The sequence below is a fragment of the Chaetura pelagica genome, unplaced genomic scaffold, assembly GCF_000747805.2.
Source record: "Chaetura pelagica isolate M959 unplaced genomic scaffold, ChaPel_1.0 scaffold138, whole genome shotgun sequence".
In the NCBI taxonomy this organism is placed as follows: Eukaryota; Metazoa; Chordata; class Aves; order Apodiformes; family Apodidae; genus Chaetura; species Chaetura pelagica.
In genome coordinates, this window is record NW_009954215.1 from 6,385,689 (window position 1) to 6,410,547 (window position 24,859).

The following is a 24,859-nucleotide window of genomic DNA, read 5'->3' on the forward strand; positions in this document are numbered from 1 at the left end:
CATCTATGCCCTCTGGTCCCACATTTTCTCAGCTTGTAGTAAACACAAAATCCTCAAGGTTGAAGAGTAAAGCAATTTCATTGTTAGGATACCTGATGAAACAGCTCTGTAGCAGTAGCCAGTGCTTCAAACCTCAAAGAGCAAAAAGGCTGGCAGATTATAAAGGAGGGAGCTGAAATCATTCCTCAATGGTTTCTCTTTTCCAGATGTGACAAGTGTTATTCATCATCCTCTATTACAGGAAACCTCAAACAAATTTTGGTGGGGAAAAAAGAAAAATCTGAGGCTAACTGGAAGGAGATGCAGCACCACAGTCTTTGGCAACACAAGGCATCAAGTAACTGACCTAGCAGGCTGGATTTAGGTCTGGAAGTGATACCCTGCTGGTTGACGGGGGCTGGTACAGATCTTGCAGAAAGGCCAGTGGTTCCAGCAATGCCTTGGAGTGACCACTTTGAGACCACTTACAGCTCAGAGAGCTGACCTGTAAAATTCCCTAAGGAGCTGAACAAAAATTGAGTTCCCTGCTGGGTGACTGGGAGCAGCTAAGAGTTCATACTGGGCAGAATTGCAGCTCTCAGTCCCCTGGGCTTCTTCAGAGCTGAAGGAGGGAAGAGCAGAACTGAACATCCAGATAAACTGAGGAAAGCCCTGCTTATAGCACAAAGCCACCTGCACAGAGAGCCTAGAGAGCAGGGGGGAAGCAGAAGGGAATGACATTAGTGGCCTGTTCTCTTGCTAGGACCTCAAAACCAATGCAAGATAAACAGACATTCATGCAAAGATAAGAACCTTGAAAATCTTACTAATGAGGTGACATAAAAGGCAAGTAAGGCTGAAAAAAAGGACAAAGTAGAAGGGATGCATCTTTAAGGCAAATTTTCAGCTTAGAAGGCAGAAAGAGGACTGCTAAATCCAGGTCAAAGTCCAAAGATCTATCAGAAGGGTCAAAGGTATAGGTTTGTACCTGTCACACTCAAGATTCCCCCCATCCTTTTCAGTCTAGATTCCCACAACATTTACAGAACTATTGTAAGAAACATAAATTAAAATAATGCAAAAGACAAATACAAAACTATACATTGCCAAGTCTGCTATTACCAGAGGATCCAAAGAATAAAGACACAGGAATAAGCAAGAGGTGCCTAGATCACAGACATACCATTAAGCTAAGAAAATCTGTTGTACAGCATCAGCCTATGACTACAGATCTGCTGTCCCAAGCCCAGCAGCTAGTTCTCCCATTCCTATAATTTCATGTTCTCCTGCCAGTTGAACTGAACTAAGTATAGACTGTATGTCACCACAATCCCCCCTCCTAATTCTTTTAATGCTGTAATACGAGGAGTAGACATTGCATTTTATTCATCATATCAGATTCCAGTGATAGAAGAAATAGAAATTATCCAGCATGACACCTTCAAAAACTTGGCCACTGATAATGCTCAGAAGATGTACACTTTTATGAATATGTAAGCATGAATTTCAATAAAATTAAAATGACCTTTAACACAACAGATTCCAGCTGAAGGAAATCTCTACTGACACATAAATTATTGAAGATGAAGGTGTTCCTTCTAAGATTTAACTTACACAGAACAGTCCTTTTACATACTGATCACTAATCCTCTTTAAACTGTGCACTAGTCCCCACAGCTTTGAGAAAATCATGTTCTAATCTGATCTAAATTTTCCAGTAGAAAGAAACACCATAAAAAGTACACTTAACAGCTATGAAGGCAAATAAAGGATGAAATTGGAATAAGTTCCTAACAGCATTATAATCACAACCATGATTAGTTGAAAGATTGCACTTTGGCCATCTGGTAAGAATAACTGGCACTGATAATACCTGAACTATGGCCTCTCAGCTTATCTGAGATATGATTGCTTCATTTTAAATAAGTATGTAATCACCAACCAGTTTCTTTAAAAAGTAAAATATATTTTTAAAAAGAACAAGAAAGGGAAAAATCCACAAAGTACTACTTCAGATAAGGTAGAGCAGATGTGAAATCTCACTCTGATAATGGAGAACAAGACTGCCTTGCTCTATATGCTGCCCACAGGTGCACATTTCAGCAGCCTGATTCATCTTCAAGATAGACAGGAGTGACAGCAACTGTGCTCCATTTATACTTTTCTTTGCCTGGGAATACAGGGATTTGTTTACTCATTGCAACAGTGTTACATCTCATGAGATATCCAGACACCCATACAGGGAGAAGACAATGAACATTTCAGAAACTGCTAGTTGCAATACATGAACTTGCAAGAGTATCTCACATCTTTATCAACATTTGAAAGAAAATCAACCTACCAATCTCCACAGGTTATTTTTTCACATTACCAGTTCCATAAAGATGAAAACAAAGACAAATATCAAAACACAGAAAGTCGTGATGCTGGCATAAAGTAAGGACAGGTTATGTGCATGTAAAACATAATGAAGAATTTCATGTAAGTAAAAGCCACAACAATAATAACAATCTGTATTTTAAAGGTAGACAAATTTCAACACAATGAAAATTTAAAATCCCTAAACAAACATGAACAGATGTGCATATAGGGGAATTATCTGAGTTGCTTAGAAGTCAGAAGCATGAGTGACTGTGGCTGCACTGTGACTCTGACCCAGCCAAGTTACAGACTCTGAAAAGAATTAACACAGGTCATCTGCTGTATTTTAACCAGAGAACGGTGATTCTTTTTATTTAACCAGAGAACTGTGCCAGAGGCAACTAAATTCAAGAAATTAAACTGCACTAAGAAGAAGATATAATCATGTCAAAGCTGGATATCCAACCAAGACCAAAATAACAAAGGTATTAACAGACAAAAGGAATAAAATGATTTATCATTAAAAATGGCTGTTGTACTGGAGATACTAGACAGCAGACATCCTCCTATCTTTTCTGGAAGAGGAGATAAGGTTGTTCTGGGAAATTAGAGTAATTGGCAAGGAAGTTTCACCTGAACATTAAGAAAATGATTTGAGAAGGATCAGAATTACAAAGCATCTTTTTCATTTAAGTGTAACAAGATAAAACAGAGATAGATAAGCCTAAGCTTTTGTTAAAGTAATTTAAGCTGAACTAGTTAGCAATTCTTTGAGGTAACTCACAGGAGAGCAAACTAGTGAATGCAGGGTTTGGAAAGTCTGAGCATCCCTCAGTTTTAATCATTATGTGAGAGTCAAATACCTGTGGTGGAAGCTGGCTAATGGAGGAGCTCACTATTCTTCCTGGCCATGGAAAGCAATTAGCAGCAGGCTGCACTGGGGATTAGAGCCAGAAGTTTCATTCAGTATACTTATTAGTGTAGAAAAACAGGGGCAAATAGCAAGATGTGCACTGACAACATAAAATATTAATGGTAGCAGAGTCTAGAGACAAGGGTAAGACATTCTGAAACACCTAAAAAATAATAATGAGGGGAAAAACAAAGGCTGATAAGCAGACTGAGCAAGTACAAATGCAAGTTAATGCAAAGTGGGGAAAAAAATATTAGATTTCACCCAGTGTGCATGCAAGCAGCTCTTAAACCATATTTTCCTACCTATTTGATTTGGACACTCTTTGGAGCTATGACATCCCTATGGATATGCCCGCCAGACAGAGCCTGAAGAGAGGAGGGAAAGGAATCTTGCCTGTGCCTATAAGCCAGGCAACAGCTTCCACAAACAAAACCAGTTCAGCAACATGGCTCCAGGAGAAAATCAGCTCCATGTACTAATGCAGGTTCACCCAAATTATACTGGATGCTTCCAGTACATGACAAGAGTTGGCAGATGTAGAAAGTCAGTGAAGTGCTCTAACGGTGGAGCAGGCAGTGCCAGGGAGCACATACACACATGCTGCAGCAAAGGACTTATCTAAAGGAAGGTCACTGTCACACAGGAAAGGCACAGAAAACTGCAGTCTGCATTTTGAGACGCCATAGAAACAAACACTCTCAGAAAGAGATGCAAGAAGGTTTTAACAGCCCTTCCACAGAACTCCTGTTTGACATGGCCTCAGTTCTTCAGTCATTTCATCTGAGTGTCTCTGTTCCTGATCCTCTTTTATAACTGAGATCATGGTGCTCCTCTATCTCACAGAATGACAGAAGGAAAAATGCAACTCTAAACATTGAGTACTGCTAAGATATGACAGTGTCATTCAGGTTCCCAAAATAGACAGTATTTAACCTTCATTAGTTGTTAACAGCTCTCATAAGTCTACCAAGCATTGATATTCAGATATTTATAACACATTCAACTCCACATCAAGTCCCAAGACAAAAAAGAGAAAGGATTGCCAATGTAACAAGAAGATTCCTCCCCTCAGAGCTCCTTATCATTATACCTTGGGGGAAAAAATTGCAAGGAAAAATAACTCATTGGTCTGGATGAATAAACCTTCTAAGTCCAAAGCTCTCCCTGGGGAGAGCAGCAATCTTGCTTGTTACATCTTATCAATGCAGCAAAATGAGAAGATACCATTTTTCTTAAGTTGTATATGTATGAAGTATGTGAACCCTCTAATTTAGATTTAATTTTATTGGTCTTCCTTTCAGCATACTGGAAGTTCATTACAAATCAAAACTTTTGATGCAGATCATTGGACATCCCTTCATTTGCATGGAGGCACAACCATGATCCACAGCAGAGGAGCAACAACTTACAGGTTTTGTCAGCTGAAGAGTGTCCAAAATACAGCAAATCCTCCATGAAGCAAACCAAGTATGACCCCAGGTGAGGATCCTTTATCTATTGTTCTTACTAATTCAACTGAGAATGTGCAGTCAGGAGATCCAGTTCCTGCAGTGAAACAGTTTGACAATAAAACTGAGCCTGTGTACCTGCTGACTAATGAAGGGCAACAATTCCACATTCCTGCTCCCTCTCCTTGAAGGAGAACTAATCAGACAAAAACCACCTCTGCAGAGGGAGAAGTAGTGACCACATAAACACTGACAAAGAAAAACCTCAACTTCAGCCTAGTTAAGTGAAATGCAAAATGATGTCCTCAGAAAGCCAGAGTTGATTTGGTAGGAGACAGATTCAGAGGAGTCAGCTTTAGCTGGTCCCTGAGAGGGACCACATTGTTCCTAATCTTAGGGAGCAAACTCCAACGGAGATCATGACTCAAGTGCAGAGGATGGGCCAACAGCTGCAGAGGGATCTTCAGCACCTCAGAACTCACTAATCCATGTCCAGGCAGAGAGGGAAGTGAGGCAGGGAAGGTATCCACTTTTAATTATTTCTGTCTCTATTTCTGTTTTACTTGTGTTAACTGAAGGAAAACATCAGATTTAGAACATATGTTTCACATCCTTCAGCTTGCATATGCCTCTAGTGAGTTAAACTATAAACCTGGCTGTTATTTACAGCTGTTCAGCATCCTATTTAGGATATTTTCAAGGGATTCAGCAGTTTTCTTTTTTCTCCTCTCTTACATAAGGAAAAAGCCAATACTGGAATGCAAAGGCTACAACCATAGCCTGGGGTGAACAACACACATGACAAATTCATGTGCATAGATATTACATAAGAAACGCTGGCCAGCATGAAAGGAGGGGGCAGGTTAAATAGCTTTCTTGGGGTTTTTTTATCATTTATTTGGTAGAAAATATTTTATTTTAAGCCTTTAAAGTGTGATGAACATGTTCCATTACAAACAACTCACTGAGCTACCTGAGAGCTGTAGCTCTGTGACAGTTACACCACAGGGAGAAAGCACAAGGACAAGCAGCATCAGACATTCAACATCTCTTGTAGCTCATAAATTCAAAGAAGAAATGGCCACTAAACCAAGTGGTACTTTTCTGCTCAGGAGCAGAGGATTAGTTAGAGACATATGAAAGCAGGCAGCTCTCCTGCAGAAGGCAATCACCAGGGCTGTTCTGCAAATCTGTGCCTGGATGGGAAACTGAGGCAGAGCAGAAGGAATGAGCTGCTGTGGCTGTTCCCCAGTGTTTGAGGAGGACAAGTAATGGCTCTGAGAAAATGGGTAGCTTTGTGGCTTTAAACTAGGAGGGAAAGGGGAAAAAACAAAGAGATTAGTTGCTTGGTATTTTGCTAGAGGCAAATAGAAGAGTTGAAATTTACTTAAAGGACTGGCAGAGTGAACCAGAGGTAGGAAAGAAACTGCTTCCAGGGAGACCCTGGTGTTGGCAGAGGCTGCCCCCAGCCCTGGGAAGGGGCTCTAGTCCCTGCAGCCTCCTGTGCAGAAGGGGTAAGTGTGGAGAAGGATGATGGTCAGGGCTAAGCAGGTTAAAACAGAGTAGGAGAGATGTCACTGGAGTCAGAACTGCCACTTGTTCATGTTCACTTCATGCAAAAGGTCAAAAATTCACTCCCACAGTCATTTTTATTTTTATAAAACAACCTAAAGTGCTTCACAAACATTTTCCCCCCAGCACCAAACTCTAACCTATGCTATCTTAATAAACATCTTCACGTTAGAGAGGGATAAAAGGCATTTTGTTTTGATTTCATTAGATTTCCTGAAATTGCTTTCTTCTTTCTGCACATTTTTTTTTTTTTGCCATTCAGTCGTGGTGGCCCTCACAGAGGGATAATGCAATAACACTTCTGACAAGGTCAGCTTTCCAATAACTTTGCAAATGGCATTTCCCAATGACAAAACAAGCACAGCTTTTCTTTTTTTCTTTTTTTTTTTTGTAATTAATATAATGGAAATGTCAACCTGGAAAGTTAGTCTCCAAAGGTAGTGTGTAATCAACACAAGAACATTTTTTTTTCAAGCTAGAAAGTGTTTCGTTATCTGTAAAACTGAAAATACTATTTACATAGTGCAACTACTGTTATATGCACAAAACAAAATATCTGCAGCTTATGTTTGTGTCTGCAAAAACAGCAACTGGGGAGAAGAAACATGAAATTGCTTAAATTGCTAATTCAGACATTAGATCATGTTGAGAACTGCACCTTCATTTTGTAAATTTCTGTTGCACACGCCCTGTAGAAGCACAGAACTCGATTCTGTGTGCACATACTGCAAGAAATGTTGCTTTCCATCCATAGTTATCTTTAATTTAATCATGTGTCTAATGCAGAGAATGAGTCTTCTGTATAAGCAATTACTTAAATTAGACCAGTTCTTCAAATTTGTTCCAGTTAATATTAAATAATGGTATTGTCTCTATCTGAAATACTACCTAAGAACATGTGCTCATGAAATAGGGAACAGTTCATTTCTTCTCAATGCAACAAAATCACAGGTCAAAGACCATTTCCACAACCTCATTTGACTTCTAATATATTAATCAATTTAAGCAATGCTTGACCTGAGATGTTGTGAACACACATTGAACAAAATTGTTAGTACTGCATTATATTGTGCCAGGAGCAATCCAAAACTCCTTAATTCTCCAGACAGTTTTTCAGTTTCACGAAGATTTTGGGTCTTCATTTGAAAGGATGCTCTGAGTGACTGGTGTCTGAGTAGTGCAGCTGTTCTTACCAGAGGCTCACATCACATGTTGAAATAAGCTACTGTGCAATTACTTAATTATCTCTCTCTCTGATCCTTTAAAATAAAAATCCACTGAATGCAACTTGAAGCAAACCCAGTTAATCCAGTTTTCTGGCTGAGGACTAAAACAGAGAGAAGTCAGAGGTCCAAAGCTGCAGTTCTTGTGGCAATATCACCATTCTAAGAGGCACAGATATTAACATCCTCAAACCCTAAGTATTTGAGGAACAAAGAAATACAAAAAACCCTTTTTTGTGCAGCTTATTCTAGTTATTTAAGAGTCTGCTGTTCGGAAATCCTAAACTCTTCCCCTGTCCCTAGATGCCATCTAAACCCATCCCTAGCTTCCTCACTCAGCCATCTCTCGCTGTTTGCCTTTCTCTTGCTTGAAAGGTGCAGAGGTGAGGTGTGTTCTACCCAACTTCTCTTAAAAATAACTCCCTCTTTCCATCCATCCATCTTCCTGTTTGCTTCTCTGCCATATCACTCAACCATCCTTCATAATTCAGGGCTGAGGAGCTAAGGAAGAAATGTTATAGCATCTGCATCAAGGGAACTATAACTTTGAATTACCTGACCTGGCTGAGTTTAAATTCTCAGCCATAACATTGGATTAACCTAATTTCTTTTTATTGAATATTTTACCTTTAGAAGTCCTACAGCCCTTCCTCTCAGAGAAATATAAGAAGTGAAGGTCAAATAAATTCTTTTATGGGCATACTTCTAATTTCCATAATTTAACCTCTTAGCACTGAGCATTAGTATCTAATGGAGGTAGGACAAAGCAAAATCCAGACAGCATACTGGGAGAAAGATCACATTTTTATAGCACTTCAAAAACAACTCCTAAAATAACACAACTTTTAGCTATGCTGCATATTCTGAATTGTTATAAATTTTAAAAAGACTTTCTAAACACCTTGGTTAAACAGAAATTGTCAGACACAACAACAAGAATACAGAGGATGCCCTTGTGCCTCTTCCTCAAAAGCATCAGATCCAAAGATAATAATGAACACTGTGTTTTTGTCATTACAAGGTTTACCAGATACATAAAAAGGCAAGAGAAAGAACTACATAAAACTGATTCCCAAAAAAATTGCTAAGATATTTTATGAGCTCTTTCATGTTTCTAAAAGGGAAAGGGAAGCAAAAAAAAGTGAGTCAATTAATCTTCTGCCTCCAGGCTGGACATTTGAAGCCAATGTTCACCATTTCCATGTCAAAAGCCCTCAGGTGACTAAGCTCTACTCTAACAAAGCACATCACCTTCATGCCTCTGTAGGACAAATTCCTGTAGGCACACAAAGAGGTAGACTATCCAAAGTCAGGGAAAGGCAAATTTATCCACAAGCTATAAAGAACTAGGACAATACCAGATAAAGAGTAAAAGATCTCACTAGAGAAGATCCAATGGAAAGCAAGAAGGTAAGTGCAGACCATGCTCCCAAACATCTTAAGTGCCCACAACCAGTGAACAAACTGTCCAGATCCAGAGATCCCTCCAACAGATGCAGACTGACAAGTGAGAAACCAAGGGAACTTAGGCTTTGAAAAGTCATTTTGGAGCAGGATAAGGAAGTGAGAACCCAACAGCTCTGCTACTTTCTTCATTAAGTAATAAAAGTGAGCAAAAAACTTATGACCAAATCAGGAAGCTAATGTCAAGCAAAGAAAACCAAGCAAAAGAAAAGTCTGCACTTGTCTGGGAGCCCAAGCCAGAAAACACACATTTCTCCTGTCTTTCAGAAATCTGCAACTCTCAGTTGAGAAACATTAGTATTTTCTGGTTTCATTTAAAGATAAATCCTCCTTTCAAATGCTTTGAAACTGCTACAGACAGTCTCTTCTCCAAACACATCGATTATAGCTCTTCTTCTTCATTCTTTATAGAGATTCTGCAATTGTATTAGCAAATGACATTAGCAGGCCTCGTGGAACAGCCTGTTTCAAAGGAAAATGGCTTGTACTCACTTTATTCAGGAAGACAATTTCCATTTGCTTAATATAGTCATGATATTTTACTGAGGTAATTATACTCTTAGCTATCAGTAACAATTAAACCCTCAGACTGAGGTTGTCTAATAAAGGTCTCAAAATAAATAACACATTCCAAACACAATATTTTAAAATGTCAAGCATGGAAATAAAATTTGGTAATGAATATAACAAAGAATCAAGTATAAATCAGCACAAAGTTAGTCTGTCATTGTACAAATCTCTGTAAAAATTGCTGCTGGAGTATTGTAGGATTCTGATCAGCTTGCTACAGAAAGGGCAGCACAGGCACTGCAGATGAAATCATTTTATTAATGACTGGTTTGTGAGAAAGTCAGGTGAAGCCACCAGCACTGCTGTGTTTCTATAGCTGCAGATCTGAGTGACATGTGTCACACAGTCAAGACCGTGATGAGACTAATAATACTTGTATTTGTTCTTTTGTATTTTCTGTAGCAACTTCCATGAAAACTGGAGTCAGACCATTCTGTTACATAGAAAATAAATCCCAGAAGCAGACAAATTAGAGGGCTCAGACAAAGAAGAAAAATCATTCTCAAACTCTGAGGTCTAGAGATACTTGAGATCAGGTCAATAGATCCTAGAAAGCTGTTCCATGCAGAAGGGGAGAGCACAATTGAAAGGTCCTTACATTGCAGACAGGAAGCTTATTAAGAAAGGTGAAGCAGAGCAGTGACAGACTTATAGAAAACAAAATAAACCAAAAACAAACAGGGAAAGTGTTGTCAGAATAAATAATAATATAGAGCACCCACTGCAGGCAAGAAGTGGTTCAGCAAATTACCTCCCACACCACTACATGTAGGAGGCAGCTGTCCAAGGTCCCAAAGGTGGTTAGATGGATCAGGGCTAAAACATGACTCAGTAGGTAACTAGAAGAAGTTAACTCAAAAAAATCCCAACAAACTTAGGTTATAGGGGGGGCAAAAAACCCTTCAGTGTTAAAAGAAATCTTTCCCCAGAACTCTTTTTGCTTGCAGCACCTCCACCTCACAAGACACAAGGCTGTCAGACACCAAAAGAAGCACACACAAAATATGGTATTTCCTCAACCTCAACACAAAATGTCTACAGCAGCAGTCCTAAAAGCCCCAAGCTCCACCCTCTTCTCACCAAACTTGGTGTGCTTTATCCAGTAACCCACGCACTCCTGTGCAAACACAAAGCCCAACAACCATCCTGCTTCAGACTGGGCTTGGGAGTACTGTAACACCAGCTAAGGGTGGGGGGAGAGGTTTCATAAAAGCATCTACCTCACGGCTGACCTGGTAGCCCTTATCCTTTAAAAAAGGCACTCTACAAGAGGAGTCTGGGAATTAAAATTCATTGTTACTGGGTAGTAAAAATTACAATTCAGCAGAGACCTGTTCAACGCCCCCATACTCCACAGGCAGCAATTACCTCTTTCTGTCCCACAGCACTTAATTATCTTCTCCCTTCCCTTCCTATCATCTCCCTCCACCTATTACTACCAATCACCTTTTCTCTGAAATTATTTGACTGATTAACATAATCAGGTTGAAATTAAAAGGAACGTGCTCGATCTAAAAGCTTGTTGAGTTTTTCTAACACAGAGTGCCTTGCCTCCCCTCTTCTGAAGCCCTCAGGATGATCCAGGAAGTGCTACCTCACCCAACAATACTTTGCCTTGCTGAACCACAGAAGAGGGAGCAGGGGAATTGCTTTAAAATATATTTATTTGCAGGCATAAAAAGGAAGATAACTTCCACAGGTTTATAAAAACCTACAAAAGGGAAACAGGGTGAGCAGAGGGAAAGGCCTGGCAAGGGTCAGGCTGGCAGCAGATAATCATCACACAGGAGTGGCAGCACAGCAGGTGATGTGTAATAGCACAGCTTAAATGATACACAAGGATCAGGAAGGGGATTGCAGAAAGGAAGGAGCATCATGCCATAACAGCCAGGGAAAAGCATTTGATAACACTCATAGCACAGAGGAGCAGCTCAGTTTTGCCTCAAAGCCTTCCATGTGACCTGGGTGCAGAGCACAGGGTATGACAGCCAAAAGAAGGTCTGTTTGCCAGACTGGCTGTTTTTATTGCTGCTGAGTGCAATATTGAGTCCTATATTTAAAGCTAATTTTTTTTTTATGTCTCAGGACAAGGGTTAATTCTCCTTCTTTGCCGAAGCCCCCCAACTTTAAAGATCCTTCCCTGTGCTTTAAAATCATCTACCTCCTAAGAAAAAACATCATGCAGTGACAGAGAATGTGACAGAGAAACCATTAGAATTATTTTATATCTTTACTGATTACAAAACAAAGCAGATGGCAAATCAAGTCATGAACTCTGCATCTGCTATGCTTAATGAACAGTTTAATTACCTACTCCCATCTCTGATGCATCTCTGCCATTCTCAGCTCTAGAAGTCACTTACATACTTCCCACTGACTACGGTAAAGATATCACCAGGAACATGTCTATGAACAGTCTGCTGGAGTCGGTTAATCAATACTTGTTTGATCCCTAACTTTGATGGTGATGACCTAAATTATGTCTCAATGGAAAGAGATTTCCTATCAGATCACATGATCTGGTTGAAAGCTCAGAAAACAAAATGAAATTTTTCAGCCTCTTCTCCAGGCAGTGGAGTACTTAAAGGCAGATAAATGCACAGAGGGGAAATAAATACAGCAAAACCCCAACATCTAGTGCAATCAGATTAATTAATTCATTCACTGCATTATTTTAAAGCAAGGAATGCAATAAGTTACAAGAAGTAACTGAAATTCGGCTTCATATTTTGAGTTCTTGTATATACAAACAGGCAAGAGCTTCCAGAGACACAGCTACAAGCAGAAAGGGCATTTGGTCTCTGCTAAAATCTGCTGCATGTTCTACAGGCTGTGCCTGTTCACTCTGCAGCTCCATGCAGTTATGTCCACAAGTTCTGTGCACAGAAGTAACTTTTTTAAGATGTCACTGAACTGTACACATGCAGGAGAAGGGGCTGGCAGGTCTAAACAGAAACAGCAGCTAAATAACAAATATAGCAAAAAGCTGATCGAGGCCAGGTTACATCACATGAGGAGAGGTGGAGGTGAAAACCCTGTGAAGATCCATGAAAGTCATGTTTTGGCCCTCCACATCAGAAGGCTTTGGGAACCATTCAACATGCTCTTATTGTTTTTGTCCAACCTCACGTCTCCTGCACAAGGTCCACTTGCGCCTCCCAAAACAAACAGACCAGAGCTTTCTTTCCAATAGTGCCTCAATCAGCTGCTTGCACTCAGATAAGGATTTTCAGAAGGGGGTTTTCATCTTGGGAGACCTATATGTCATGAAAAATTTCCTAAGAGATTCAAATTTTAGCAATTCAGTAGCAGAATTGACTGTTTATAATAAGCCTACTTTATAAACAAAGACCAGAACTTGTGTGCAAAGCACTTAGAAAAGAGAAATACTCACAAGATTAAAGACAACACAAGTCAAATACAGAGCTGTGTAGGTAAACATGGCATTCAAAGTAAATCAAACAGGAAAAAGGGCAGAGAGGGACTAGGTCTTTACCCCTCATTTCAGATATCTCCCACTACTGCTGTATTGGAACTACCTCAAGTAATAAAGCAAAGATTAAAGACTTCCCTAAAACTCTGAGCAAAGCCAAAGCAAAGAGACAGCAGAACAGACAGTGAATCCAGCCAAGTGGATTTCTAACACAGTAAGTGAATACATCCCTTCAAACATCAGTTTCTTTTTCATCACCTTAAATGAATAGAGAGACATTCCAGAAGATCCCTTCAAGCACTGCCCTGATCTACAAGAACATATGGGGGAAAGTGATCAACTAACATGTTCTGAACAGCAGTTTGTCAACAGGAATAATCAGGACACAAATCCTCTGCCAGTCCCCTGTTAAGAGGAGAAATCAACTGGGCTGGACCACTGTACTAGAATGGCAAAGATTGGAGAATGCTGCTCCTCAAGTCTGCCAGGGAAGACAGATTTGCAGTGACTCACCAAAGTATGCTAAAGTGACAATTGTGCCAATTCCAAAGAGTAAACCAACTGGAAAGGCAGGAGTAAGGTCAAGGAAGCCCAAAAGAAGTAAATGAGGCGAGGAAGCAAGCAATGGAGGGAGAAGTTAAATGCACTGAAATGGAAATACAAGAGCAACCAAGAAAGAGAGAGACTGTGGCAAGTAGAAAATGAACAAGACTGAACAAGTGAGGCAGGCAATCTGTGAAAGCCAAAAATTATTGCTTGAATCTCGAGGAAAAAAATCAATAGCCATAAAAGTAAGCTGAGAAGGAATCAGATTGGCAAAGCAAGTACCTCCTGAAGAGAGTATGTTTACTACTATATTAGGTACTGCTGTTATCAAATGAAGAACAGTTTATCATTTTCTATTGATCTTTTATAACATATTCAAGACCTAAGACTTCCAAGTTACAGCTTGAGCCCAAAGAGAGGATGCCTATTACTGCATTACACTCGCACTGTTAAACATGTCTGATGCCTTTCAGTCCTTATTTGCTCAGCATGCAGGACCAGATTCACTGCCCTACGAGAGGGTCAGATATACACAAATACAAAAATTATACTATCAAAAGCAATAGCAATTCAATTATATATATATATAACAGTCTTCCCCAAATTAGATTTTCACCATCCTATTTAACAAGACAATGATTCAGTAGAGAGCTCATCTTATCCACTCTCAGATTACACAGAAGCACACAGTAGTACTGACGCCACTAATTAGATGATTAAATACACATTCTAGGTGAAATGCTTTCAATGTAAAATAATTATTTTTAACAGGCAATATATTTGCTCAATCTTGGTTTAAATCACAATATCATACTTCTTTAATTAAATGAAGTTACTTCTTCTGATCTCGCATGAGAAGAGCAACCAGCAGGAGAAAGAGTGCCATGAATAGATTGTCCAAGTGTCACAATGCATGTACTTCTTCACAAAGGACTCCTAGCATTCTCTGGAAGGAATATAAATTTTCAGAGAACAGCCAAGTCTTTAATCCTTTAAAACAAGTCAGTTGAGGAACCATTCAGCACACAAAAAACTTCCACTGTCAAAATACAAGTTTATTTACCATGATGCAATGAAGGACTTTTCCAACTTTTCCTCTGTATCCCTTCAGGGGGAGGATAAACAGAGCAGCAAATGAAGGAAGGGCTCTATCTTTCTATATAAATTAGGGTACAACCCATCACATAACAAACTACCGATGTCTTTTCATCCAGTACTTAAAGAAAAGTAATTATATTTTGTGTTCTTCAGCAAAACAGGTTTCTGCTGAGGACTGGGAATAAGTTAACAAAGGGAATATTTTAGAAACCATCTGAGAAACTCTCTTCAGACTTGAGCATCCCAGTGCAATGCTAGATAGCTGAGAAGGCTGTAAAGGAAGGATTTTTGTCAGGTTCATTGTCTACCTGTGACATATCCAGCCATGCCAGTACCAAAGTAGAGCAGGATGGAGGGCTGTCTGCTGCTGGGGGTGTTAGGAAGACTGAGGAAAAGAGATGTCTTTTCCCTTTCCATGGAGTGGATTTGGTCCATCCACCCTGACTGCAGTGCCTGCCTCCATGTGAAGCAGAAGGAACTGCTGTCATTTTTCTCTTATGTGACTCTCCACGGCATGAAATTCTGCAGGCAGAAGATCTAATAGAATATCCTCCTGTGAAGTGGTTGCTGCGTGCTTCAAGAAGCCCTGCGTAAGGCACCATATGTCACAGCCTCTTGGCTCAACGATGACACAGAATTGCACAGAACTCGGCGCAGCACAATTCAAACCAATCCAAATGCTTTAGTTGATGCTGAAAATTAAAGCCTAAAGCACAAGGAACAGGACAGCTCCTTTCTCCCTTGCTCAGACACTTCCATACCAGCATTCCGCCTTCCCATCCACAGTGGTGTGCCTGGCTCCCTGTCACAGGTTCTAACTAGTTGAGTCTGACCTTATGCACACACACCAGCTTCTGTACGTGAGCAGCTTTATAATGTCAGAGAGATTGCTCAGATGAGTGAAGTTTTGTAAGGAGTATTCTTGGAAAGTGAAGTAACCATCATTCTGACTATAGAGAACTATTATTCCCTTTGGGGAAAAAGCACACTCAGAATTTAATATAAAGTTTTCAGTGCTCTACAGACTTCAAAATTATTGTATAGAATTCACCACAAGAGCATACCTGACACAGGATAATGCAGACTTCTTTGATATATCCTATAGAAAGAATCTTAAGATGTATTTTCAATTTACTGGTCTAGTGCCTACCATTACATTTGAACAGACTTTCAGTGTAAGAGGAAGGCGAATCTCTTACTCTCTGTAAATTGTTTTTCCCCAGGAACAGTTGACAAGGTGCCGTCATTTCATTCTCCTCAGGAAAGGAGGCGACGCAGCCACAGCCATTATAAATTCCCTTCAGTGGCTGAAAACACTCAAGTGACAACATGATTCAATTCCCTGCCCTCACACAAATGCCAAGCCTGAGACAAAGTCACATACTGCCAATATAGCATGAGCCCAGACAGGGAGAACTTTAGCAAGGCCTGAGAATATCCTCATACTTCTGTTCTAACACAGCCCTAGAGACAAGCTTCTTGTCTCCTACAGAACCTGCTTGGCAAAGACTTCATAGCAACTTTGCAGCACCAGTCATGGAGGTGAACGAAGAAGAAATAGCAAGAACTACACCTGAAGGAAAGAAATAAGGACACAGACTCTTCCAAACATTATCTGGAAACTCACCTTGGTGAGCAGGAGCACACGTTTCTGCAGCCGTCTGACCAGCGCCTCATGCTGCTCACGCTTCTTCTTCTCATCCAAGAGCTGGCTCTGAATCCGCAGTATTTCTTCCTGTAAATGCTGTCGGGCCTTCTCCAGTGCTCGGGCACTAAGAAAGATAAAACAGACCTGTGACATTGTGGCCCCTGCCTCTTAGTCAGACAGATCAGAAAAACTTGAGAGAAGCAGCATCATCATGATACCAGGACACTGGTGACATTTCATCTTACAGCTGCACCGCTGGAAACCGAGGAGTTGCAGTCTCATTATCAGGTGTTCTCAGAAAAAGACAGGAGAGAAGAGCCATCCCAGTGACAGCCTTCTTGTTCAGCACATGGCAATTACAATCATGGAACCTCAGAAATACAAAGCATTGAAATTGCTGCAAATCTACTTCAAAATCAATCCATTTGCCTTTGAGAAGATGCCTTATTTTCAACAAATTATGCACAATCTTGGGTTCAACTGCATCTTTTAATCTTATTCTAACAAAGTAGAAGTAAAAGGGAAGTTTAATATCATCTGCTTTGACAGACAGATAATACTCAGCAAGTAATTATAGTCACCACCTGCACACTGCTCTTTCCAGCAACCTATATTGGAAGAGAAATGTCTTCTGAGGCCAGGTGATTAGCACTTCTTTTGCAATGTGGACATGATTCTTAATTAAGCCTGAATAGCTTAGTCCCTCTTCTTAGCTCTCTTTGCAGCATGATATGATGACGCACAATGTATTCCTGGAGATGTTCTTGATGTACATCCTTCAGGCAGTCAGTCTGCTGCTGGAACCCTAGTGGGCAGCTGCTTCAATGCACTCAGCAAGCAGCTCATCACAGATCAAGTATTGCTGGCCAAATATTTGATCAATATCAAAATACGTGAAATCATTATTGTGATGGTTAAGAGTAATTTAACAATGACAAGTTCATCCAAGACTGTACTAACTTAAGTATTTAAAGAATGAGCAGCACATGAAAAATAATATAGCTCCAAGTCAAAAGCCCTGAAGCTAGAAAGATCAAACCCAACATCTCTAGTTTAGGCAGGAATAGAAGATCTTTGCTTCTCTGATGCTAAAAACAATACTAGGAAATGTACATGTGCTTCAGAAAGGTACTGTTTATCATTATAATTAAAATAAAATAAATCAAAATGCTTTTAAATAAAATAGCACTGCTATTAAGGTAATGTTAAATAGATTTGAAAGGGAACACTGCCTTAAAAACACCAAGCATAAAATCAAGTACATCCTGCACTGCCAGGCCAAGAAGCTGCACTTCTTGGGAAATTTATGTAGGAATTCAAAAAGATCCCCAAGCAACTGTCTTCCTACCTCAAAATCCTCCTCCTTGAAGAAAAACATGCATTTTAAAATGCTGGATGAATTGGAAGCCTGCTTAAAGCTCCAGTTCAATTTGGAACCATTCACAGACCAATTTAATAATCAGGGATTGTGAAATAGTCTCTTCGTTGTTGTATTCAGGTGGGAAAGTTCATCAAGAGGGCTTCAAATCTGCATTTGAAAATGGATAATTTCATTATCAGGGCAAGACTACTTCCTTGGTTCTGTTTTAATTAATCAGTTAAAAAGGGAACCTGTGCCCAAGAGTAGTATCTATGGTGATGAAGCATGAAGCAGCACCAGCCTTACACTGGATGCTCCCTTCCCCATCCCAGAAACCTCACTGCAAATATTGTTTGCTCTACCAAAGAAACTTAGTCCTGATGAGAGTCAGAACAGAAGAAAAAATTCAAACCTAAGATTAAATACTAGAAAACAGCCAGAATCTCACATTTGATTATTGAAAAACATTTTGATAGGACAATGGAGAAATATTTTCTTTCCTAATCTCCCAATATATTGACCTGTTTCTATAAATGCTGAGTGGACTGATGGTTTGTGATTGAGCTGATATTGACAAATTAAAATGAGACATGCACCAGGTTTCCTTCTTGAAATAATGAAAAATATTTGAGATTCACATCTCACGGAGAGCACAGACTCACCGACACCTCTCAAACTAGGTTGGAAAACAACTGTTTTAGATAATGAGGAAAGTTAAGCAAAGACAGACAAATGGGCAATCTCCTCAGCCACTACATAGTGTTTGGGAAGAACATAATCATCTGTTTGTATTTCAGCCTTGAATAAAATGTGATGTTTATGTACATAAAGTATAAATGTCAGAGATGTCTATGAAAAAAGATAATACTTGAACTCTCAGAACTGACTCTGCTACCACAGGTTTCTTTGCCATAGCAAGCATGAAATTCAACTTCCTTACAACTCTTCACACCATGCCAAAGCAAATCATTGAGATCCTTTCTTCCTGTCTTAGGACAGACTGATAACTATTCTAGAAACCACATTAAATACAATATAAACTGCCTCTATAAGAAAAAAGAAAAAGAAAAAATCCAGAAAGAAAGTTCTATTCCTTATTGACCTAAAACAGGATTTGAAAGCAGATGCCCAGCAGCAAATGCTGTTGAAGTGGGACAGAGGCACTCTTCTTCCTCACTGATGACACCTATGGCTTTTCAAAAGTACTTGGTCACTCAAAACAAGCATTAACAAAAACAAAACAAAATAGGCCCAAACTTCTCATTTCAACAGAAGTTTGGAGAACTGGCATTTTTAAAAATCTCTGCAAGCTCAAAGAAAACCTACTAAGCCTCAAAGAGAAAAACTAATTTCTGTTTATCAGCCTATTAATGTTCCTTGTTCCACATCCCAGGGAATGAGATGACAACATCTTTCTGTTCTGAGCTGTTGAGACTCTTCATATTTGGTTCTTCCCTTCTGTAATCAACTTTAATGTTATCTTAATGATAAAAAGTCATTTTCCAGAATGTTCTTTGAAAGACTGAGAACAATGACTGCAGAGTGAATACTGAAGCTGTATGATACATTTTAATAACCTCCTTCAAAAAATTACAAAAGCAGCTGACAGCTTTTCTCTCCCCACCCTCAATGATCTGTAAAACATAATTTTAATCATTCCACCCTTTTCAGTAGCCAAGTTACCACCTCCAAGATGCTAAAAAAAACTACAGGGAAAGCAAACAGGATGCAAGAACCACTCTGTATATCAACTTGAGAGGAAAAAATGAGGTCCACAGCAGCACAGAGACAATTAGAAGAGCAACACTTTCTGGGTCATGTTGCAACTCAGAAAAAGATGAGACACTTGCACATACCAGGGCCAACTGTCAGAAATGAGGATCACATCAAAGAGAAAGCACCAAAAACAAGGGAGTGTGGATGGGAAGAACAGTGAAGATGTACAGAGGGAAAACGCGATGACAGTGTTATTGCACAAATATAACAGGGAAAAAAAGGAAGACACTGCAACTATCAACAACTTCATGACAGAGTCCAAAATAAAAAGGTTAGCACACAAGCTAATGAGGCAAAAAGGAACAAGGGAAATTGTTTTGCAGCAAGACGTTTGGATGAAGAAAAGCACACCCATTCCTGAGGCTTGACAACTGGCAGCCTTTTCAACATACCTACACATTTTTAGACACAAAGACATAAACCACACTGGAAACTGATGAACAGAGAGCTTGAACAAGAATGTTATTTTTCATTCCAGTTCTTCTCCTCCAGGTTTTATAAGTCAACATGAAGGCAAAAGCAGCAACAGAGTAACTCCAGCATGTCTTCATATTGTCCAGCGGATAGCAGCTGAGTGTCCCTGTCTGTGCCCTCCCTCAAGGCTCCTCCCAACCTCCAATTTCAGGCATAGACCTCCCCCCTCAGCCTATGCCTAACCTGCCTCCATCATTTGAGTCAGGAATTAAAATGAAAAAACAGAAGGGAGAAGATGCTGACAAAATCATATGACTTAAAAAGGGACAGGACACAGGAAAGAAAAGGGGGTGCTAGGTAAAACAGAAAAATTTCCATCTTACATTAAAATGGAAAACAACTGATCCAATATAAAATGCTGCTGGAAAGACAGATGGGAGCTTTGAGACCTCTGCTGCAGAGAGTAATAAATTTGAGGCAGGTAAACTGGAAAAACAAACATCAGAAAGGAGGAAATTATCTTAATGCAACAAGCATTTCAGCTCAAACGTCAGAGGTTTGGATGCTAACTTTTATTAAAATAAGATTGCTTGGCATCTTACTCTGCTTTTTTTCTCCTTCACATACAGAGCTGGGAATACCCTGAAGCAGCAGCATCCAGTCCTGCTCTCAAACACAACACAAGTGGGAACTGTGGAGACCAACATTTCCATGTTGTTAATTGCCTCCTACATTCAGGAGCCATGATACAAAATATTAACATCTTTAGTAGAAGTTATCACACGTATTTTCTATCAAGCTTCACCTGTGCCCTATAGATAGGCTTATGAAATACAGCTACAGAAAATACTACACAAAGCAGTCCACAGAGAGGCAGTAGGAAAACAAGATTATTTTTTTTTTCCCCTTGCTACTTATTTCTCTCAAGTCTTCAGCAAACATCTGCAAACCTTCTCTTGGTTCACACTTTGTATTTTCTCAAAGACCCTTACGTAACTCACCATCATCAGGCTCCCATTAATCACAAATCATATGAAAATAAGCAGTTCATTCATCACTTTGGTGCTCTACATACAAGGAAGACTTGAATAATAATGAATTCCTAATGAGGGAACAACATAAAGAGAATGATTTTGCTAGTGTGGACAGCTTAAATGAGTAAGAAGCAGACAGCCATTTGGAGCTTTATTACTACACTGACAATATGTTTTATCGTTGAGACAGTATTTAATTTTACTCCCTAACTGGCAACATAAATATCAGGCTCAGAAATGCAGCTCCTTCAAAGTGAACAGTTACAGGACAAAAATGACACAAGTTTAACACCGCAGCTCTGGTAAAATAGACATAATTGACTGGCAGGAGTTTGGATTTACTAAAAGAGATTCACATCATGCATATTCTGCTTTCCTTCATTATGGGGTCAACACACTCACTGCCACACACACAGCTTTGCTGACCACAAAGCCCCAAGGAACCAAACCCAGGAACGTTGCCAAAGCACAAAGGCCAGTGTGGTTCTATCTGAGAGATACTTAATCAGCCTCAGGACAGGAGATACTCTGTCATGCTAATAAACATGCTTTCCACATCAACCATCAAGATGAGAACGAAAGCAACGTCTTAATTATTAAGTGAGAGACTTCTGTGGTTTGTTTTGCTTTTAAGCTGAAGCATGAAGAGTTTGTCTAATACAACCAGCACTGACTTCTGGAATGTAAAGTACTTCAAGGGTGAGATAACATCGGGCTTAAAAGTCCTTTTTCTAAGTTTCCAAACGTGAAGTGTTCATAAGGCCAAAGCTTCTACTACAGGCATTTATTTGGCAAATAAAACTTCTACTGGTATTTAAAAACCACTGAACCCACATCACTTTTTGTATGCTTATTAACTTGAAAATGCTGCTGTCTTCAGTAAAACTGACTACAGGAGAAATCAAGCTGATGGTTGAATACACAAAGTGATTTATAATAGCTATGTAAATAAATCTATTAAGAGCTTTTAGTTTGTCCAAATGCTCATGGCTCTTGTTCTTAATCAACAAGTCAGACACACTTGCACCCTGAGCAAACTGATTCCCTTTGCAGTGCTTGGTAGAGAAGCAAATACTAAATGTTCTTAATAAAATGCCAGTTATTAAAAAGCAGGAGCTAAAAAAAAAAAAGTCCTCTACAATTATTACCACCACATACAGTCTGTACAGGATGTGTCATCTGTCTCTAGCATAATTTTGTATGTGGCATTTGGCAGTTACAGAGGACTGCCTATTTTTGAAGAGCATTCACTGATAAGGATTTTCCACTCCCACTCTGAGATAAGAATAATTCCCCCCCCAGACAAGTTTCTTTCCAACACTGCACAGAACAGGGTGCACCACAGCAATGCCTTCTGACCATGGGCTGGTACACAGAACTGAGCCAAGATGTTCACTAAATTGTTCAAAATGCATTACAGTGAGTTGAGAAGACAAAACATCTCTATTTCTGTTACTTAGAGATCCATGCTTGTTTGGTCCCATTTGCAGGTCCTACTTTTTGCTCTCCTAACAACACTGGCTGCTGAGGAAGGTCAGTCTGTGGGTGATACGGCAGTAAGGAAATGCTCAGAGCTTCAGCACCAGAAGGTGGAAAGTGGCTGCTCCCTTCCCCATCACACCCAACACCAGCTTTGGACATTCAGTGCAATGCAGAGGAACAAAATAAAGAAAACTGTCACAGGAGGTAGGAAAACAAACAAACAAACAAACAAGGAAGCCCTAAAAAAACAGCACCAAGGAAGAGTATTGAAAGAAAACATTTTCTTCAGCCAGGATCCAAGCATCCTCTCTGCAGCTGGCTTTATTTACATCATCTAATTCAAATTCTAAATGCTTCAAAGTGTTATTACACTTTTTTCTTTGAAAACAAAAATGACAACAACTGAAACAAAACTGGGAATGAGAAAACCCAAAGATTGAAATAATTACTAATCAAAGCAGAGGTCTGTACATGGGATGGCAAAGTCACTGGTCAGCTCTACCCAGTAATTTCTCTTCATGTCGGTTCTGATGAGTTTTATATTTCTAACATTTCATCAATTTGAATCAGTAAATTCAATTTGCATTCACAGATAAACAGAGAGGGAATAATAAACACTCTCATCTGACCTTGAAGTGTGAGACAGAAAATTGCCCTCCATGATTTCATTTCAATCTGAACCATAATGAATAATGCAGTTGGCCCCATCAGTTACTGATCTATAAGCACACTTAGGGGCTGCTGGATGAACTCACAGCCATGCCAACATATGATAAAGAAAGTAAAATACCCCCATTCTTTTTGTACTAGTCTTTTTTCTGCTTCTCTCTCACTAGACAGATTAAGCCCCTACCTCTGTCCTCCTGGACCAACCCGTCACCTCCAAACACATGTCAAAGGTTTTGGTTTGTTACACAGTCAAAAGTGGGAAGTGAGGTGAAGACATTGCCTGGTTTTCTCAACCCAATCAGGTACTATGTGCATTGTAAAAAACCTCCTGTGAGTGCTCTAAAGTCAGTAAGTATTTTCCCTCCCAGCAAGCTGTCAAGTCACAAGCCCAACTCTCCAGCAGTGGCGTGAAGCACAGCAACACAGCACAGGCAACTGGTGACATGAACATCAGGAGCGACTAAGAATATTGCCAATTTCTGTTATACATTCCAACCAAAACTTAAAAGAGTAAGAAAAGTCATCTGGGAACAGGCAGCTTGAAGTAGGAGAATAGTTGGGCTGAACCAACTTGTCAGCAAACAAATCTGCTGAAATTCTAGGCTCTTGACAGTTAGATAATAGCTTCTCTTAATAAAATAAAGAGGATCAAAGTGTTTAGATGAGAAAAACAAAACATTAAACCCTCCACTGCAATATAACAAGTGAGCCCTCATAGACTCATGACTCATTACAGCTTCATGAAGGTTCTGCGGATCTGTTCCAAATGACCTTTTCCAATGAGACTTCATTTCCAATGTGCATTTCAGTACTCCAAAGTGAAATGAGTATTGAAATGAGTATTGTATATTACTGTTAATTTCTGAGTCTAAGACTACCTGAATGAAGAGAAACATAATTGTCTAAAATATTTCTTGCAGAACAATTCAGTGATGGACCTTCATCATCATTCTCACTAAAATTCCAAACTGTGGCTGAGCATTTCAGCATCAGGCTTTTGTCAGTGAAAACCCCTCCGGGTTATGTGATGAAAACCTGTCTAGTTTTTCATTAGGGACTCAGAAGAGAATTCGTAACAGATACTTGTTGACAACATATAAACCCAACCAATTAAGTACTGCACCCTAGCACTTACCTCTGGGACACTGTCACAGATAAAAGCAAAGGGATGGCTGCAAAGTCGCTTAGCTATCTGTAACAAGCACCCTGACAGACTGCTGTTCTTGGCCTATCTCACCAGCACCAATTTAACTTCATCTCATACCCACCTCCCACCTGCTTTGACTCAACTTACATCAAAGCAGTCTAGCATAATCCAAGCCACATGAAGCACAGCAGTGTAACAGACTTGCTAAGCACAGAATCATAGAATGGTTTGGGTTGCAAGAGACCTTAAAGATCATCTAGATCCAACTCTCCTGCATGGGCAGGGACATCTCGTACTGGATCAGGTTGCTCCAAGCCCCATCCAACCTGGCTTTGAACACGTTCAGGGAAAAGACCTCCACAACTTCCCTGGAAAACCTTGGCCAGTGTCTCACCACCCTCATAGTGAAAAATTTCCTCCTAATGTCTGAAGGAAAGGAGGGGCAAAGAAAATAAATTAATAGGCCCAATTATACCCATTTCACGGGTGCAGAAGCAAAGATGACTGAAGGGACTGATAGTGAGACTAAAGAAACTGGGATCTTCCCAAGCTAGACCATGAGCATCAGCCATTCCTTTGCAGTGGCTCTGCAGCCCCACTCTCCAAAAGCCCAAGAAACACCACACAACTGCATATTTTCATCCTGAGTTCAGCCAGTGCATTTGGGCAAACAATCAGAGGCAAACTGCCTTCTCTGACACTGTTTCCAAGCAGAGATT

At 39.8% G+C, this 24,859-nt stretch overlaps 1 protein-coding gene across 1 annotated transcript in view; it reads right to left on the minus strand.

Moving 5' to 3' along the window:
• The window catches only part of MAD1L1 (MAD1 mitotic arrest deficient-like 1 (yeast)), a 353,023-nt gene that overhangs the window by 230,297 nt on the left and 97,867 nt on the right, over nucleotides 1–24,859 (minus strand). Inside the window, exon 10 of the mRNA XM_010003276.1 lies at nucleotides 16,238–16,382. Coding sequence (XP_010001578.1) covers nucleotides 16,238–16,382 — 145 coding nt within the window. The remainder of the gene's footprint in view (nucleotides 1–16,237; nucleotides 16,383–24,859) is intronic.